The following is an 18,459-nucleotide window of genomic DNA, read 5'->3' as shown; positions in this document are numbered from 1 at the left end:
ACTGTGATAGTGCAGTAGAACTGAGAGACCCCTATTTTTGCAGAAAACCCTTTTAAAAGTGGCTGCTCATTAGCAACAATGAACAGGTGATGCTTAACTGATGTAAGCGCGGAAACACTTTCATGAAAGTAGACCCTGATGGTAATGAGCAGTGAAATGCTGCCATGTGGTTTAACTAGGGCCATGTTCGCAAATAAATTTGCACTATATAAAAACTGCAAAAGTAAAAAAAAATGAATATGGATCATGAGTGGGGGTGATGGATGAGGGGGTAGAAGTAGCTCCCTAAAAGCGAGCATAGAAACCGGCCAATCAAAGAGATGGTAAAGAGGCTACGGTCCATGGGAGGGACAAGCACAAAATGGAGAGGCTGAAACAAGGAAAGCCATACAATAGAAAGCAAGCAAATACGAATGACTGTCGGTCAACTAATGGTAAGCAATGGATGGGCTACAAGCCCATGTATGTTCTTGGTAAGCGGTTATGTTAGTTTATAGAGTGCTGCTAAATGCCCAGGAGGGTATCCAGGCACTGAGTAGGGCCGGCCTAAGAGGGGAGGAGGAGATCTTGCCAGTTAAGTCTGGAAGAGCCATGTCTTTAAGTTCCTTCGGAAGTCCATGAGGGAAGGGGAGGGGGGTACTGACATTTTTCAGGAGGTAGTTCCAGCTCTTGGCTGCGAGGTATGAAAAGGAGCGTCCTTCGCTTCTGTTCAGCTTGATGCGAGGGAGGTGTGCTCTTGCCTGGGACGCATATTGAAGGTGTCTGGGTGTTTTGGTAGAAGATAAAGCAGTGGTTGCGGTAAGCTGGACTGGCATTGTGGAGAGTGATGTAGGTGTTGGTGACTAGCTTGAACTTATATCTTTCCTGGGAGCCAGTGGAGATTGTTGAGGTGTGGAGAGATGTGGGTATTTCATGGAATGTTCAGGATGAGTCTGGCAGCTGCATTCTGGGTGGCTTCGAGTTGGCGTAGGACATGGGCAGAGATTCTGATGTAGAGGGCGTCTCCATAATCAAGTCTGCTTGTGATAAGAGCCTGAGTGACCATTAGTCTAGTGTTCAGTGGGATACACTGGAAAATCTTCCATAGGATTCGCAGGATGTAGAAGCATGATGAGGAGACCGCATTAATCTGTCTGCTCATGAAGAGGTTGATGTCCAGGATGATTCCAAGGTTTTTCGAATGGTACTCATAGGTGGGTGGGGTGCCAAGTTCAGAGAGCCACCAAGGGGTGTCCCAGGGGCAAGTGGTTTTTGCCGAATATTAGGACTTCAGTTTTGCCTGTGTTGAGCTTAAGGCAGTTGTTTTTCATCCAAGCAGTGAAATTGTTCCTACAGTTGGCAAAGTTTGCTTTGGAGGTGCTGGTTGAGTCGGTAAAGGAAAGGATGGGCTGTGAGCTGTTGGTTTAGGATACTATGTTGATGCTGTGGGCTTTGACTATGTCCGAAAGAGGCATCACGCAGACTTTGAAAAGTGCTGGGCTGAGCAAAGATCTTTGAGGTACTCAGGAGATAAGATTCTTGGGTTCTGAGTGTGGGGGGGGGGGGGGGGGGGCGGAGAGTCTTACTCATTGGGTTCGGTCAGTGAGGAAAGAAGATATCCACTTGAGGGGCAGTCTACATGAGCTGAGTGCTGAAGCTTTCTGATGAGTGACTTGCTGGAGACCTTATCGAAAGCTGTGGTGAGGTCGAAGAGGTTGAGTGTGGTCGTTTCTCCATCTGGGTACAACTCCCCTGGATTCTACCCGCAGAGACAAAGAGGTGGAAGAGGTTGTTATAGAGGCGAGAGAAGAACAAGGTTCCAAGGTATGTTTGGGAAAAGACCCTTCGTCTATTCAAGTAAAGGTGGGTGACAGACTCGCTCTCATTTTAGACAGATGGATGGAAATCACCTCAGATCCTTGGGTTTAACAGACTGTTTTCTGGTTACAAGATAGACTTTGTTGCAAATCCAATTCAGCTAAGAAGAGCTCCACTTTTACGAGTCGGGAAATCAAGAGATGATAGAATTAGAGAAGAAAGTGGCAATAGAAAAAACATCCAATTCACACTTTTTTGTGTGGAGAAGAAAGACAAGACTATGAGGCCAATGATAAATCTCAGAAATATGAATGAATGGGTGGAATACAACCATTTCAAGATGAAAGGTATTCATATGCTGAGAGACATCTTGAGGTAGGGAGATTGGTTGACTTGCCTGGATCTGAAAGATGCTTATTTGACTGTTCAGTTTGTGTAGAACAAAGAGACCTGTTGAAGTTTCAATGGCAAGGGACCATGTGGAGATTCAAAAGCCTCCTCTTCAGTTTGAAATCTGCCCCTTGGTGTTTCACGAAGGTGATGCATCCAAAAGCAGCTTGGTTACGTTCAAGGGGGATAAGGTTGATCATTTATTTAGACGGCATTCTCATAATGTCGGAAAGCAAGGAACAAGCACAAGAACATACAAGTTTAGCCGTCAGGGTGATAGAGGATTTGGGCTTCATAGTAAACAAGAAGAAGTCATGTTTGGTACCCAGTCAGGAGACTGTTTTTCTGAGTATTCAGATTTGGACATTGGATTGTGTCTTGAGATTACCAATGGAGAAAGTGAGGAAGATTCGCAGGGAGGTGAGAAAGATTCTAGCAAGCAAGTGGGTTGTTTTGAGTCAGGTAGCAAGAGTTATTGGACTCCTTTCGGCTTCCATCCAGGCAGTTTTTACGGCTCCCATGCACTGAACAAAGTGATGAGTTACTCTCAGAGAGTTCAAGTAAATGCAGAGGCACAGGAGGAACTGGCATGGTCGTTCGAAAATCTCGAGGCTAGAATGGAAGGGCTATCTTTGGTCAGAGTCCAGAGATGATTATAGACTCAGATGCCAGCCTTCAGGGTTGGGGAGCCAGTGTGGCTCATCGACTACTGGAGGAAAAGTGGACAGGTCAGGAGCGCAAAATGCATATCAATTACCTAGAACTGCTGGCAGGTTCTTTTGCGGTGAAGAGTTTTGCAAGGGATCAGGTCAAACGTTGTGTTCTCTTAAAGATGGACAACATTTCTGCTGTAAGAATGAAAACAAATTAGGGGGACTTCGTTCAAAAGCGTTAGCGGACTTAGCAAGGGAATTTTGGAATTGTTGTCTGAGCAGAAAGATTATGATTCTGGCTCAATACTTGCCGGGGGTAAACAATTCCATTGCGGATTGGAACTCAAGGCAACTGAAGGACTTCAGCGATTGGAGACTAAAGAGTGACATTTTCTTGTTGTTGAACAGGAGATGGGGTCCTCTCTTGCTGGATCTTTTTGCAAACCGAGTGAACACTCCAGTTCGGAGATTTTTCAGCTGGAGGCTGGACTCAGCTGCAGAAGCAGTGGATGCTTTTCTGAAGGTTTGGAACAGGTCTCGTTGTTACGCATTTCCACTCTTTGCTCTGATTGAGCGGGTTCTTTTGAAGGGGAAAAAGGAAAGAGCAGAGATTTCTTAATAATCCTGTTTTGGACGTCTAAAAGTTTGGTACCCAGATGGGATGGAGATGTTGATTGCCGACTCAGTAATTCTTCAGAGTGTTCCGGATTTGCTAACCAACGCTTCAGGAGATTTTCAAGAGTTGGTTCTACAAGGTCATTTAAGGCTATTGGCTTGGTTGATTTCGGGAGAGCCTGGCAAATGTCGGGCTTATCTTCAAAGCTCATTAAGGAGTCATTTCACAAAGGACCGCAAAGTCCTACAGGCTGGCTTGGGGGAAGATAGCTTTGTTGGTGTGCTTCAAGGAGTCTGGATCTAGTATCAGCTCCTGTAGTCGAGGAAGTGAACTACTTATCTGAGGTTTTTCATGATCTTAAATCTTATAGTACTGTTAATATTGGAAGGTTGGCTATATCTGCAGGACATCATTTAGTGGATAGCGTACCTATCGGTCAGCATGATGTGATAAGGAGACTATTGAGAAGTGTGAGAAGTGTGAGAATTAAGGCTTCCCCAGGAGCAAAGTACTCTTCCCTTTGGGATGTGTATGTTGTTTTGAAACAGTTGATGGGTTGGAGCGAAAACGAGTTTATAAGACTTAGAGATCTTTCTTTGAAATTGGTTATGTTACTGTGTCTGATTTCTTTCAGGAGGGTTTCTGACGTTAAGGCTTTAGAGATTACTGGGCATAGGTTTGTACCAGAAGGTGTTTGTTTCTGCATCACCAAAAAAACCAAAACTATGTCAAACACAATTTTCTACCCTTGCTTTGATGAATGTAGAAAACTTTGCGAAGTGAGGTGTATACGGGAGATACGGGAGTATGAGAGGAGGACGAATGTCTGAGGCATGGTGCAGATTCTCAATTGATAATTTCTTACAATCCGCCACACAAGGCAGTCTCTACTCCTACCTTGGCTCATTGGGTAAAGGAGGTCATGAATAAAGCGGGGATTGATTTAAATAAATTTGGCGCTAACTCCGCTAGGGGTTCGATGGCTTCTAAGGCTTTCATCCTGGGTGGAGGTTTATCAGCCATTTTAGCTGCGGCTGATTGGTCTTCTGATTCTGTTTTTAAGAACTTTTACTTTAAGCCTGTGGATTGTCCAGTAGCGCATATTATGGCAAGGCTTTAAACATGCATAATATTGGCCTCCGTGCCTTGCCATAAAATTCAGATTTTCCACAACCAGGTTGGGTAGAAAATCATGATTTTATTAAAGACACTGAGGCAGATATTATCCCTCACTGTCTTTTTTTCCCACCCACTAATGATTGTGTTTGATTCTTTCAGGAGGAGAAAACAAGAAGTAATGTTGGAGGAAGAAGATTTTTTGGGTCATTGGATTTGAGCTTTTGGTATCGGGTTTTATAGTCTTGGTTCGGATTCTTGAGCGTGTTCGCAGCATAAAGAAGGAAGATGGCTGCCTCTCTCTGGATTATATGGACACTGGAATGTTTAATCTAATGTTCTAAGTTCTTTTACATTCTTTGAAGCTGCTGTGAGTTGGCAAATAAAGAAACATGCATAAATCTGCCTCTATGTCTTTAAAAAAGAAAGAAATCATGATTTTCTACCAACCCTAGCTGCGGAAATTCTGAATTTTTTATCCCCTCCAAAATCCTTTGCAGTTCCCCTTATTTTACAGGCACATGCAGTAAAGTTCATGAAAATAAAATATATTCTTTTGCTATGAAAGGTGACCGCAGAATAAAACTTTCCTTCACCAGAACATAAACTAGCAGTCCATGATGGACTGTTCCTACCGGAGCAAGATTAAGGGTGACTGTCAAATGGTTGGATTAACAATCCATGCCATCATTTTTCTATGTGAGGCATTGGCCTCTTTTTACCGTTCTTCCAACTGCCAACATTGGAGAAAGCCTGATCACTTCTTCAAGTGATCACTTCAAGTCAACTCTTCAAAATATCTTGTGGTTCATTTCTTGTTATCATATCATATAAATTCAAGCTCTAATCTCAACTGTAAGAGGTAAGCTCAGAGAATCATGGTTAGTCTTGTGGGATAGCTATCCATTTCCTCCATTACTCTGTATTTGCCAAACTGCGTGCAGATAGTCGATGTTAGTGTTTAGAAGTATAATTATAATCATCTAGATAAAATGGGTAAAATAAGTTCATCAATAGGGGCTATCATGTTTAATACTCTAGTATCAGAGCATCTGAGTTTCTAATGTTAAATCGCAGGTTTATGAACAGTATAGTACATGTCTGAAATTAAAGTGGGTGGCACTGAATAAACGTTACATTCTTGATACAGTAAGCACATTAAGGGAAAATGCAGGCACAGGAAAAGGACTAGGAAACATCAATAGTTTTAAAAGAATTGATATATGAACGCTTACCTTTGCTATATTTGGTTTTTGAGCATATTTTCCTAAATTCAATCTTGAAATGTTAATAAAAGGACCTTCCGGATTTGTAAGCATGGAAGCCTGTGAAAAAGTAATTATGAAATTAAGAGCAGAAATTTAGTTGTCATTGATGTCTCACAAAGATAACATTAAAACACTATAAACAGTTTTGTTTTGCGCTTTAACCAGGTCAGATGGTAATAGTTAGAAAGCATGGATTTACAGCGCAGAAAGCATGGTTTTAGAAAATTGAGGTAAGAACTGAGAACAGGTAGACTTTCAGTTTTACATCACCTGAAAGCCAGCCCTTTGGTGGCGAGGGAAAGAATGACAAGAAGACAGGAATCTTAAAAACGGCATTCAGAAACAAGGCTTAGCCCAACAAATTGTTTTCAGGAATTTGACAAAGATCACATTGAAAAGTAGTTTAGTGAGGGAAAAAAAAGCTGAGAACAACAAGCCAGAGGAAAGCAAATAGCATGAACAAAAAGTAGAAAACATTACAAGCAATACTTTTCTACAGCAGGGCACTGATGAAGAGAGAAAGTAGAAACTACTCTGAAAATATAAGTGGCCAAATCTTCACATCTGCTGTAGGACATGCAGGCACTATTCCTTATTACAGGTATATTCATGCTGAGTAGGTCATTGATGGCATTGAATTGGATAACAGAACACAGGAACTATAAGAACCACATCTAAAAAAATACAACAAAACACAACAATTTGTCTGCACTAAAGTAAAATAAGCCAACAAAAATGACAGGAAGCCAAAACATTAAACACAGCAAATGCAAGCTATTTTAGTATCCATTTGCACGTTTTGAATCATGCCACACATGCTACAAAACACATATTTAGAAACTGCTGAAGAGAGCGTCGCGGTAAAAAAAAAAAAAAAAAAAAAAGAAACTGCTGAAGAGAACACTAAGAACACAACTTTTATATAACCAAAAGTGTCAACTGCAAGTAATATACCCTGCATTAACATATTTTGAAAATGCTTTTAGAAAAAGCATGCTGAAATCAAATCAGCTATTGCTAAATAACTTACCGTCCCAAGTCTAACATATCTTCCTGATGCACTAGTAACAGGGCGAGCAGTGTGGGACGTTCTTGGCGTCCGAATAGCCTGCTCCATAGTGCCTGGACGGCTCGACTGGGTACTGGGACGGACAAACCCAGTAACTGGTCTTCCAGATTGGGTGACGGGTCTGTTGGGATTTAAACAATTGAATGAAGAATTAAAAAATTTATGGAAACGACCGACACATTCTCTGGTTGATAACAGCAGATCCAAATATACTCAATTAAGTTTCTTTATTGTATTAAACCAAATATATGGTATATAATGTGCATACCTACAATTTACACTAATGTTTTTATATGGCAATGATATAATTTTAGAGTATAGACAAAGAAATCACTTAACAAGGTGAAAAAGGTTGCTAATGTGCCAACTTGCTACATTGGTCACACTGCTTCAAAGTACAGTGAAATTTAAGATCTAATCAAACAGGACCATCTAATCAACACTTAACACATCTTCACTTAGAGGTTTCAAAGTGCTGATAGGCAAGACAACCAACAGAGTACAAAAGTTAGATATTTTAAGGACTTCCTAAAGTAAGGAAAATTATTTTTATTCATGAATAAAGTTGTAAGATTGTTCCACAGGAAGGAACCAGTATTGAGTAGGACTCATCTTTGTTTGCACTGTTTTTTTGCACCGAGGGACAAGAAGATGTGCCTCATAGGATGTCAACCATCTAGCCAATCAGTAGTAGGCACTTTAGTTCAAATAACTACATTCCAAAATATTTCAACATTATTTTTAGCACAATGAATATTTCTTGGCACTTTATGTAGATCACCCTAGGCACACAATGCTAATTTATCTGGTACAATATAGGATTCTATGATGTAAAAAATTATTAAGAGACATTCATAACCTTTTTGATAACAATATCACTTCCTATAATTTCAAGACAGAACACAAGTAAAAAGGAGTGATTTAAAGCAGGCCATTATGGAAAACAGCAGTTGTAAAGAAAACAAAAAGAGAATCCCAGGCACAGGAACCTTTTTTTCAGACGTTATGGCAGCAAATGAGTTAAGGTTTTAAAAGAAAACTCGTCAGTTCAATCAGAAACACCGACAACACTAAATCCGAACAAAAGGGGACGCAGGTCAATTGGTAGAAAAAACCTCTCTCAAGCCTCTTCATGAAATCTGAGAACGATGAAGTGACATCTGCAGGCAGTGAAATATCTCAGTGGTGTAATGCATCAGCTGCAGAGAGCTGTGAGGACTGAGAAGGCTGCTGGTCACAGGGCTGAATTCTCAATGTGTCGATTCAGCCTTTCAGGTTTTCAGTCTGCTAATGGAATACCTCAAAGGAAGTACAAGTGACAGTGATCATGCCTTGTGAAGTGCTTTTGAACTAAGAATTAAGGAAGAATGCATTGTCTGCAAGAAAACAAGATGCTCATTCGAGAAAAAGTAATGCTAAAAGAGAAAAGCCTTCAAGTGAGTCTGAACTTAAAATAAAGTATATCTTTTGCTTATAATCTTGGGTTCTTTTTTATGACATTACATTTTCAGATCCTTATGCGCTTCTTGGGGTCAATTGAGTATTGATTCTATAAGAAGATAGGTTCTATCCTTTTGGGGTTCGTTGTACGATGTAATGACATTTATTTTGCTCTTAATATCGCTTATTGATTTTCTTAATATTTAGTAAACATTTCTCAATTTAAAAATAGGTTTGGTCCATGTGTTCACAATCATGTTTTTCAGGAACCTTGCTTGTGAGTTAAGAGGCACTGTGAGTGAGCTTTCATACTAAGTTATTGGGTAAGACATCCTGACACAAAAGAAGCTACACTGGGGAATTACTGACAAACTTTACTATACTCATGGTGAGAGTTAGCCACGAAAAGGGTATATTAATGCAGGCAGGTATAAATGATGCCTTTTGTGCACACTAGCAGGGGTTAAACGGTCAACTCCAGAAAGCTAATCCTACACAAATAAAGGATTATCCATTGTCAGTTCCCATGAAGAAACTATATAGCAGCTCAACTGCAGCGTGCGGTGCACTGGTTGGATGAAGTGAACTTTTCGAAAATCTTACTGTTTGGGATTTATTGGGGGCCTTCAGTTACAGAAATTGCTACTGATGGGTAGAAATGTTCCAGCTGTGTGCCCTATGTGATCAGGCAGGTTGATATACCATGGGATAGAGTAGTCAAAAAGATAAATTAACACTCGGCCATTTGGGACTGACATTTACATATGGAGTATTTATCGTTTAGCACAGATTGCTCAAGACATGTTAGTGGACAGGTAGAAACAGGGTGATTGCTTGACGCTTACTGACCCGTAACCAGAGAATAGATTCATAACATTCAAAGGAGCGCAGAAGCAATACAGGATGGGAAAATTACATGTTTTACAGTACACTGAATAGGCCTCCTGGCCCTAGAGATCCAGCTAATTTTCCTGGAGTCGCCAGAGCCTACACAAATAAGGATAACACTATTCTCCATGACACAAAGCAGAAAAGTATAAGCCATAATATACAAGGTATTAGGAATAGGCAAGCCAAAGCCACAACTACAAGTACAGGAGAAGTGGTAGACTATCATGGATTAACCACTTATGGAAAAGGAGTGTGGGAAAAGCCTGAGAGGAAATAAAGATTTCAAACAATGCTCGCTTCAAATTGATCCAATATAATGAAATTCACATGACATACTTTACCCTGATAATATTAATTAAAATATACCTGGACATTCCTCACAGTGCCTTAGGTGCCAAACCTTAGCTGCCAGGTTCATAGAACTCATATGGGAATGGCAAGCTATACAGGGCTTCTGGGGTGAAACACTTACGAGACTAAAGCACTGCGCGGGCAGACACTCACAATTTAAGATTAAGGACTGTCAGATGGGATTGGTTACAACTAGGAAAAACAATGAATTCATAGGAAATCTGAAGCATTAGGAGCCGTGCTGTCTAAGAGGCGAACAGCCATACACAGGTTTCACTGGAAGATTCCGTCTGTGACCAGTTGGTGTAAAGATATGCTGAAATGGGCTATTGTGGAGGAAACACAAATGAAAATGGTAATGAAGGATGATAAACTTGCAGTGATGTCAGAATAGACAATTATCACTCAGCCTCTCAGTGATACTATTCAAAAACAACAGTTGATGGACAGAATGCAGAACAATGTCATACATTCACCCCAGTACAGAGATCTGGGCCTAAATCCATCGTTTTTTTGCACTCCACACCACTCCAGTGCAGACATGGCCATATGCAAATCAGCCTTGACCCTGTGCCTCATGGGAACAGTCCAGCCCGAACTGCCAAGCCAGGTCTTTCCTGGACCGGAATCAAGCATCCTAGGACCGGTTTCTGGCTATCAGCTGTCATCAGCCAGGATAGCTTGACTCCAGTGGTGTGGAGAGCACGGGACTCACGTCTGAGCATATCCGTCCCACTCGGGGTGACAAATGCAAAAACAACAGTTGTTGGACAGAATGCAGAACAATGTCATACATTCACCCCAGTACATAGATCTGGGCCTAAATCCATCGTTTTTTTGCACTCCACACCACCCCAGTTAAGACATGGCCATATGCAAATCAGCCTTGACCCTGTGTCACCCCGAGTGGGACGGGTATGCTCAGACGTGAGTCCCGTGCTCTCCATGCCACTGGAATCATGCTATCCTGGCTGATGAAGGCTGATAGCCAGAAACCGGTCCTAGGATGCTTGATTCCGGTCCAGGGAAGACATGGCTTGGCAGTTTGGGATGGACTGTTCCCATGAGGCACAGGGTTAGGACTGATTTGCATATGGCCATGTCTAAACTGGGGTGGTGTGGTGAGCAAAATAACGATGGATTAAACCCAGATCAGTGACTGGGGGTGAATGTCTTGCCATTGTGCAACATTCCGTCCATCAATTGTTGTCTTTGCATTTGTCACCCCGAGTGGGACGGGTATGTTCAGACGTGAGTCCCGTGCTCTCCATGCCACTGGAATCAAACTATCCGGGCTGATTAAGACTGATACCGAGAAACCGGTCCTAGGAGGCTTGATTCCGGTCCAGGGAAGACATGACTTGGCAGTTCGGGATTGGCTGTTCCCATGAGGCACAGGGTCAAGACTGATTTGCATATGGCCACGTCTGAACTGGGGTGGTCTGGTGAGCAAAATAACGATGGATTAAACCCAGATCAGTGACTGGGGGTGAATGTTTTACCATTGTGCAACATTCTGTCCATCAATTGTTGTTTTTGCATTTCTCAGTGATACTAGGCCATCCAGAATAGATAAAGCAATTATCAGGCATTATAGCTAAGATGAGAATGAGTTTGTCTCTTTCCTATATTGCTCAATGGCTGGTGAGGTAGATCCTATGAGAACACAAAAGGCCCGCCCAAGTCTAAGGATCAGTAATTGTGGGTGGTTTGGGTGTAACAGGTGAGAGCTACAAAGGCACAAATGGTCAGTTGAACAAGGACAGAAATGTAGAACAACATGGATAAGATAAGCTATACTGAAGCACAATGGAAATGCTAAGTTTGCCAATGAGTTTAGATTGGGTTTATGATTTGAACATTTCTTATCTTTGGGAAGTTAATTGCTATATTTATTACCAACGCTGAAATGTTGATCATATGAGGTAGCATGTAATGTAGTAATCAATATAAAATCGATGAAGGCAATTAAAAAATAAATTGAACCCGAATGGACATACTTAAGCAGTCGGATGTTTGAGCCTTATTCATCTGGGTTCTAAAAGGGCCAATGGATAGATATCCGACATTACTAGAAATTCTACACATCTAGTTAATGGTAAAATCCATTATAACATCCTAGAGACAAAAGAAGACCACGCCATGCTTAAGTCTGCGGAGTCTTTTCTGGACATCTTGGCATAAAACTGTACCTTAACCCTCCATAACCTTGCAAATAGTATCATCATACAGCAGGAGTGATCGAACGCAAGCCTTTTTGGAAAGCTTTTAAGTAATGAACATATCAATAGTCTAACTGAAGAAAGATAATCTTTATTTTAAAGGTACGTTCTCACTACTTGGGTCAAATTCAACTGCTATGAAAGTCAGTCTTTCAGATGAGATCTGATATTGTCACAAGGAAACAAAATGCAATTGAACAGCTCCAGAGCCATCTACAAATTATTGAGGAATGCATGCTGATCGTTAGGTTTGCCACTGGTGATCTTATACAGATAAATGTGTAAGCTGTGCTAGGTGGAGATAAACGCTTCCGGTTTGTGAGGTGTGTCTGTGGTACTCATTGCAAAACTAATGTCACTGTACCATTGCACGGAAGTTAATGAAGGTGGCAGCAGAGGTCATGTAAGGAGCAGCGCTGGACAGTGTTGTAACAAGCACAGGACTCCTCCTACAGAACAAGGAATTATTGTACCAGGTTAAGGTTTTCCACAACACAAAAATACAGTATGGATCTGCCATTTTGAGGAATAAGATAACACCAGCAGTCAGACTAGGTGATGAATATGTGGAGCAAATGTACAGGAACAGCAGTAACCAGACAGGGGACTTTGCATAAATAACAATAAGTTACACTTGCTCAAACTATTGTCCCTTCCCATCACACAGTCTGTGTGACATTTATACTATCAGAGACAGCTTTACAATACACACTCTAGCTCAATGCACAGAGAAAATCCACATAGGTTATTTCATAAGATTGTAACCCTGTCCACTACATTGATTTAATGTATTCTGAAGTCTCACAGTAGGCACAACCAGCTTCTCTGGTTATATAGATAAGAGAAGAGATAGAAGAGGGCTGAGAGACTACACAATGAAGAAGCACTGGCCTTTAGCTGCAGTAACTCAAGTTATTACTAGAAGTCTTTAACAAGGTTGCAGTCCTTCAAGACTTTACTAAATGGGTTGTGGTGAAGGTGTAAGCCGAAATGAGTTATACTTTATTTTCTGCCTATAAATCATCTATTTTGGTACCTCGATTCCAGTAGTGCTGCTTCTTCGTGTCCATAGAGTTTCCAAAGCCAAACCTGCCGCAGAAACAACAGTCTGTTTCTATACGTCACATCCGCTGAAGGAAAACCGCAAAATAGATGACGGACATATGTAGGCTTCATAGGCATCGAGGAAAGACACTTTTGCGCCGACTTCTACTTTGATGTAAAGAACACGATTAACCGATAAGAGTTCATATAAGTAACATAGTGCCGCTGATTTACTCCTCAAATGTGCCCGCACTGGTTGCAATGATTCTTGACAAAGCATCATTAGAATCCCTCACGCTATTGTGCAGCAAAAACAATTCGTAGGTAAAATACGTTCTGTAAAAAATGTTTTGAACTTTTCCATTTAATCAATTGTGCTTATATTTTAATATATTTGCCGCATTGTTGGTCAGATTCGTACTCGTTCTAGATATGGGTAAGCTAGTAAATTCAGAGCTACGGTACTCTCTAAGAACAAAGCAAGAAGCGGAGTCCTCCAAAGATTTAGCACGTAAAGCAATAACGGGACTTTTAACATTTAAAAACAAATATGTGGCCGGGCTGCGCTGTGTGGAGAGGAGGCAGAGTCTGCTCACGGTGCCTGCACGCGCCAGTCGGCCCTCTGATTGGTTAATAAGGAACACCAATCAGAGAGCTGACTTGGGCGTACAGAAAGAACAGCAAAAACACAACCCTCTATCCTAAAAAGACGGGGCTTGAACGGAGTGACGCCCCTCTCTTCCAATGGCTGGCCTCAGTTTAGGAAGCCAGCCAATGGAGAAGAGGGGCGAGTTCAAGCCCCCCATACTGTAAACAAAAAACCTCGGCTGCGCGACACTGCTGCGCAGTGTACGCTAGACCGAGACCTAAAAAGCATTGGGTAACCAATACCAAAAAGGGCAGTGCTCATACCTCACAGCTGGACTGGGACCACCCACTTGTCCAGTGACAGGGAGCTTCAGGGAAGTTCCGGGACCTACAAAAAGAAAAGAAGACACACAAAGCAGTGTTTGAGAATTAATCCAATGCACCAATGATTGCTGTCGTGTTTTAGAAGCGTATTCCCTTAGAGCAGGATAATATCCATGCACAATTAAATCAATCTGCGTTCGCAGTAAAAGGCTGTACAATGCACCACAACAGAAGTTTTTGAAAAACAGTGCAATTAGTATTCATCTACAACAGTGCTAGATGGGCATTATATATTTATTCACTGAAATAACCAAAGGTTATAGGGATGTTATAGTTAAGAAACAGAATTAAAAAACCCTTAGAAATTCAGTAAAAAATAAAGGTTACAGGGACCTTATAGTTCGGTTCAGATTTTACACACATAAAAGCATAGAAATGTAGCTGTCATAGTTTTACTTAGGTCACAAAACTATAACTCACTCACTCCCTACCTACCTACCTACCTACCTACCTACCTACATAAAACGATTGGGTGGTTATAGTTAAGACCAGGTTTCCACAGGAAAAGCATTTGTTGTTTTCTTAATAACTTTGGCGCCATTTAACAAATCATCACGGGAAAAAAAGATTTCTCTCCCCAGCTCCTTCCTGCTAAGTTGAGGAATGGGGCCCGGAACACAATTTGCCCATTCATTAAACGGATTTACATGTAATTTAGCAGAAAGCTAGATCTTGGTCCAGAAAGTGTGCTTTTTGTGATTTGGTGTACATCCATTCAGTAGTTTTGAGAAATGAAGCCTCAAAAACATTGCATATTTCACGCCACTAAGGATCTGCAGACCAGACAGATCTCAAGATGAGATCTAATTGGCTGACACCACATCAACAATGATGTGGCAGCAGCCAACTTAGGAAACAAGGGTAAAATATACATCTATGGGAGTATGGTAGGGATACCCTGCCCCCAAGGACTTGGTGGGGGGAGATTCCAGGTCCCACAAGGCCTTGGAAAATGCTGGGGGTTTTACAGGGCTAGGCCAAGGTTGCGCCGGAGGGAGCGAGAGACACACCCTACTCGATCACCATCTTGGCCCACCCCTCTGGGCTACAGTGATCTTGTTAATGATGTCATAGAACATGTCCTGAGTTATCTGGAATCTTGTTTTTAGTATGCATGTATGTTGTTGGGGGTAATCTACTGGATCCACCATTTTTTCGTGCTAAAGGATGCAATCTGAATTCAAACGTATATCAGTATATTCAACTGTATTGCAGCAACTTGGTTTTTGTAATGTATTGTTTTTTTAATAGTATTGTATTTGCTCTTCTTTGCTTTTATGGTTCTTCGAACTAAAATAAAGTTGATGATGAATATGTGGGCCCTGGAACCCCCCACCTCCACCCAGGGGGCAGAGGGAATCGTTGAAGGGATCAATGGCCACCATGGACCCTCTACATCTACTGTCCACTGTAGTACTGCCGAAGATGTTCGGTGGCTGGTTTGTTTCAGGGACGCTGTCTTTTTTTCCTGTTCACGTTTTTGGGGTGGTTTGTTGTTGCAAGGGCACTCACATAGATGACATTGCTAATTCATATTGAAGACATCTTTAGCCAGGTGGGTCACTCCTATGAGCCTTTCAAGCGGATTGGGTGGGGATGCTCGATAGTCAAAATACAGCATGACAAGCTAATGCCATGGTATGCCTCATGATAATCTGGGGGTAGTCACTCTTAATGTTAAAGGGCTGACAACCCTGTTAAAAGTAGGGCCATTCTTTTACTTAGAGCAGATGAAATCAGATCTCGGCTTGCTTCAGGAAACAAATTTACTAGAGAGGGATTGGCACCGGCTTAAGACCAGGACTTTTCCACACCAGTATTTTCCTTCCATGGCAAGTAAGTGTGGTGGGGTTGCAATATTGGTATGCCACTCTTTCAGAGGTAGGATAGGTTACAAGGTTGTTAAAATCAGGGGCCGCCTCCTTGTTTACAGGATACATATAGGGTCACACACTCTTGTCCTGGGCTCTCTGTATGCCCCAAATGAGAAGCAGGAACAGTTCATTAGCAGAGCTGTGGCAGACACATTGTCAGTGCAAGATCGATGGGTATTGATCGGGATGATTATAACTTGTTTTTTGAGAACGAAAAGGACAGTTATGTTTCTAGAGAGGGTGGGGCAAAACCAGTCTCTATGGATGGGGCTCTCTGGTTGAGGGAGATGGGTATGGTAGATCTGTGGCAGGGCAGTCACCCAAGTGCAAGGGATTATACCTTTTATTCCCATGCCCGTATATCTTATGCCCGATTGGATTATTTCGTGGGCTACTGTGAGGTTCAGGGGGCAATTAAATGAGTAGAAATTGGCTCAAGGTCACTATCGGACCATTCCGTAATTTCTCTGGCCCCGAGGGTGCCTGGTATAGATGGCACAGCGCAGTTGTGGCAGTTGCACAGCACGATCGTGGCAGCTGCGAGAGATCCTCCTTCATAGACCCACTGTAGTAGAAAAAATTTGTAAGGCAATATTGGATTACCTCAGTGTTAACGATAGCCCTGAGGCTTCAGTCATGATGGTTTCAGACACATTAAAAAGCAGTCATCAGAGGCAAATTTATCGCTAAAGCAGAGGCAGACATTACATTACGGAAAGAGAAACAAATACAACTCCAGAATAAAGTAAAAGAGTTAGAACAGATTCACCAAAGCACTGGGGCCCTCAGAATATGGCGCCAATTGGAAGCTGCATGGAAACAGCTAACGGGTGTTGATCTTGACATAGCAGAATACTGTTTGCTTTGCCTTAAACATACTTTCTATGTGGGAGGGAATAAGTGAGGAAGGTTGTTAGCCAACAAACTTAGAGCTCAACGCCAAGTTACGGGTGTTACATCTTTGATTTGATCTCGTTTCAGGGAATTCTATGCTGATCTTTATATGGCACAGGCCTTACTTTAAAGAGAATCCAGCTCATTATTTGCATCACGTGAATATCGTTAACCTGAGGAAGGACCAGGCCTCAGGCTGGAACAACCAATCTGAATCAAAGAAGTTATAACTGCTATCTCGAGACAAAAGCTCCTCAAAACCCCAAGCCCGGATCACTTCTCTGTGCGGTTTTATAAGACATTTGGTGCCCTGCTGGTTCCCCTCCTCACCAGGGTCTTTAACTAATTTACGGACCCCACCATGATCCAGATTTCGATGCTAGACGACTATTGTAGTCATTGCTAAGCCTGGCAAGGACACAGGGCACTGCAGGTCATATAGGCAGATTTCCTTGCTTAACGTTGATGTTAAGCTTTTCACAAGTGTTTTGGCGGCTCGTCTTTCCACGTTGAGGCCTGAATTAGTGGTCCCAGACCAAGCCGGTTTTATCCACTAGTGACAATGTGCGGATAACACAAAACAAAATCCTGCACCCACTGTGGAGGATAGCATTCTTGCTCTGTGTTCACCGTTCACCCGGTCTCAATCTATCCCCAATAACTAGATCCGCCTTGAGGGTGTGGGATACTAAAGCGGTCCGACGCGACCTCTCGTCATTTCTATTTCCCCATATTCCTGTAGTCGGTAACCCAGATTTTTCACAGGGACTTAATCGAGTGGCCTTCCGGGTATGGGAAGAGGAGGGTTGCCATTTTGTTGGACATTTCTGTGCTGTTGAGGGGCCAATATCCTTAGATAAGTTATGCCAAGACAATACCACTCCTGAGACTGAGGGATTTTATTATCTGCAGATAAGGCATTGGCTTACGCACCCTTCAGTTAGGAAAGCTGCACAGAGGCATCTAACAAGGTAAGAAAAGTAGCACATCACCAAAGATACGGACAAACATTTAATTACGGAACTGTACACTATATTACTCCATCAGGCCCCCGAATCGAAGTCCGTAGCTCAGGTCAGATGGGAATCGGAACTGGGCAGACAGCTGTCCCAAGGATTGGCAGGATATATACTATAGGGCGGTGCATACGGTTAGCAATACAGCCAGCGGAGAAAATCCCATTAAAATTGTCACTTATTGGTATCTGACTGCTGTCCACTTGCATAGAGGTATCCCGGAGCGTAGCTCAGAATGCTGGAGGGGATATGGTGCACCTGGGACCCTCTTGCACATTCTTAAGGATTGTCCTCAGCTAGCCCAATTTCGGAGCAACATTTTAAATGACAATGATATGTATTTACAAACTAAATTACCTAGATTTCCAGCATACACTATTTTAGGTCTCCCTAATACACTTACATTTCCACTTAAATCCTGCATGGGCCGTCAATGGGTCTATCATTGTTGGCTTCACACATGTGGCATCTGCTGGAGAGGCTCACTTTGATGTTTACAAATAAGGGCGATTCTTATTCAGAAATCTGGAGGCCTTTCTTCTCACTCCTTTCTCACTCCTTTCTCAGGAGTTCATGAAACTGACTTGCCCTAGGTATCTCAGACTGCTCCGCTGGTCCCACATTTGTAATTTCTATGCATGTTGTCATCACTAAAATCTTGGAGTGTGTGTTGAGTGCCTGAGGGGGGGATTGGGTGGTTGGTGGGGTGCTGGGTTTCATTTAAAAATTGCACTTGCTTTATGAGGAGTGACACTTCGGTGCTGCCTCACTTATATTGCTTTGTATTTTTTTATAAGCAACAATTTAAACAAATTTAAATCTAGGAATCACTGCAACATTTGCAGT

General features: G+C 42.1%; 1 protein-coding gene across 2 annotated transcripts in view; it reads right to left on the bottom strand.

Annotated features, from left to right (window-relative positions):
* TTC8 (tetratricopeptide repeat domain 8) overlaps positions 1 to 18,459 on the bottom strand; it is a 260,914-nt gene that overhangs the window by 169,358 nt on the left and 73,097 nt on the right. For both annotated transcript variants that reach the window (XM_086937626.1, XM_086937627.1), the window contains 3 exons: positions 13,770 to 13,833; positions 6,871 to 7,030; positions 5,808 to 5,897 (listed from right to left, as the gene is read on the bottom strand). In XM_086937626.1, the coding sequence (XP_086793752.1) occupies positions 5,808 to 5,897; positions 6,871 to 7,030; positions 13,770 to 13,833 (314 nt within the window). The remainder of the gene's footprint in view (positions 1 to 5,807; positions 5,898 to 6,870; positions 7,031 to 13,769; positions 13,834 to 18,459) is intronic.

Source organism: Lissotriton vulgaris, chromosome 9 (genome assembly GCF_964263255.1).
Source record: "Lissotriton vulgaris chromosome 9, aLisVul1.2, whole genome shotgun sequence".
Taxonomy (NCBI): domain Eukaryota; kingdom Metazoa; phylum Chordata; class Amphibia; order Caudata; family Salamandridae; genus Lissotriton; species Lissotriton vulgaris.
The sequence above is the reverse complement of the archived record's forward strand: the minus strand, read 5'-3'. Positions and strand labels throughout refer to the sequence as shown.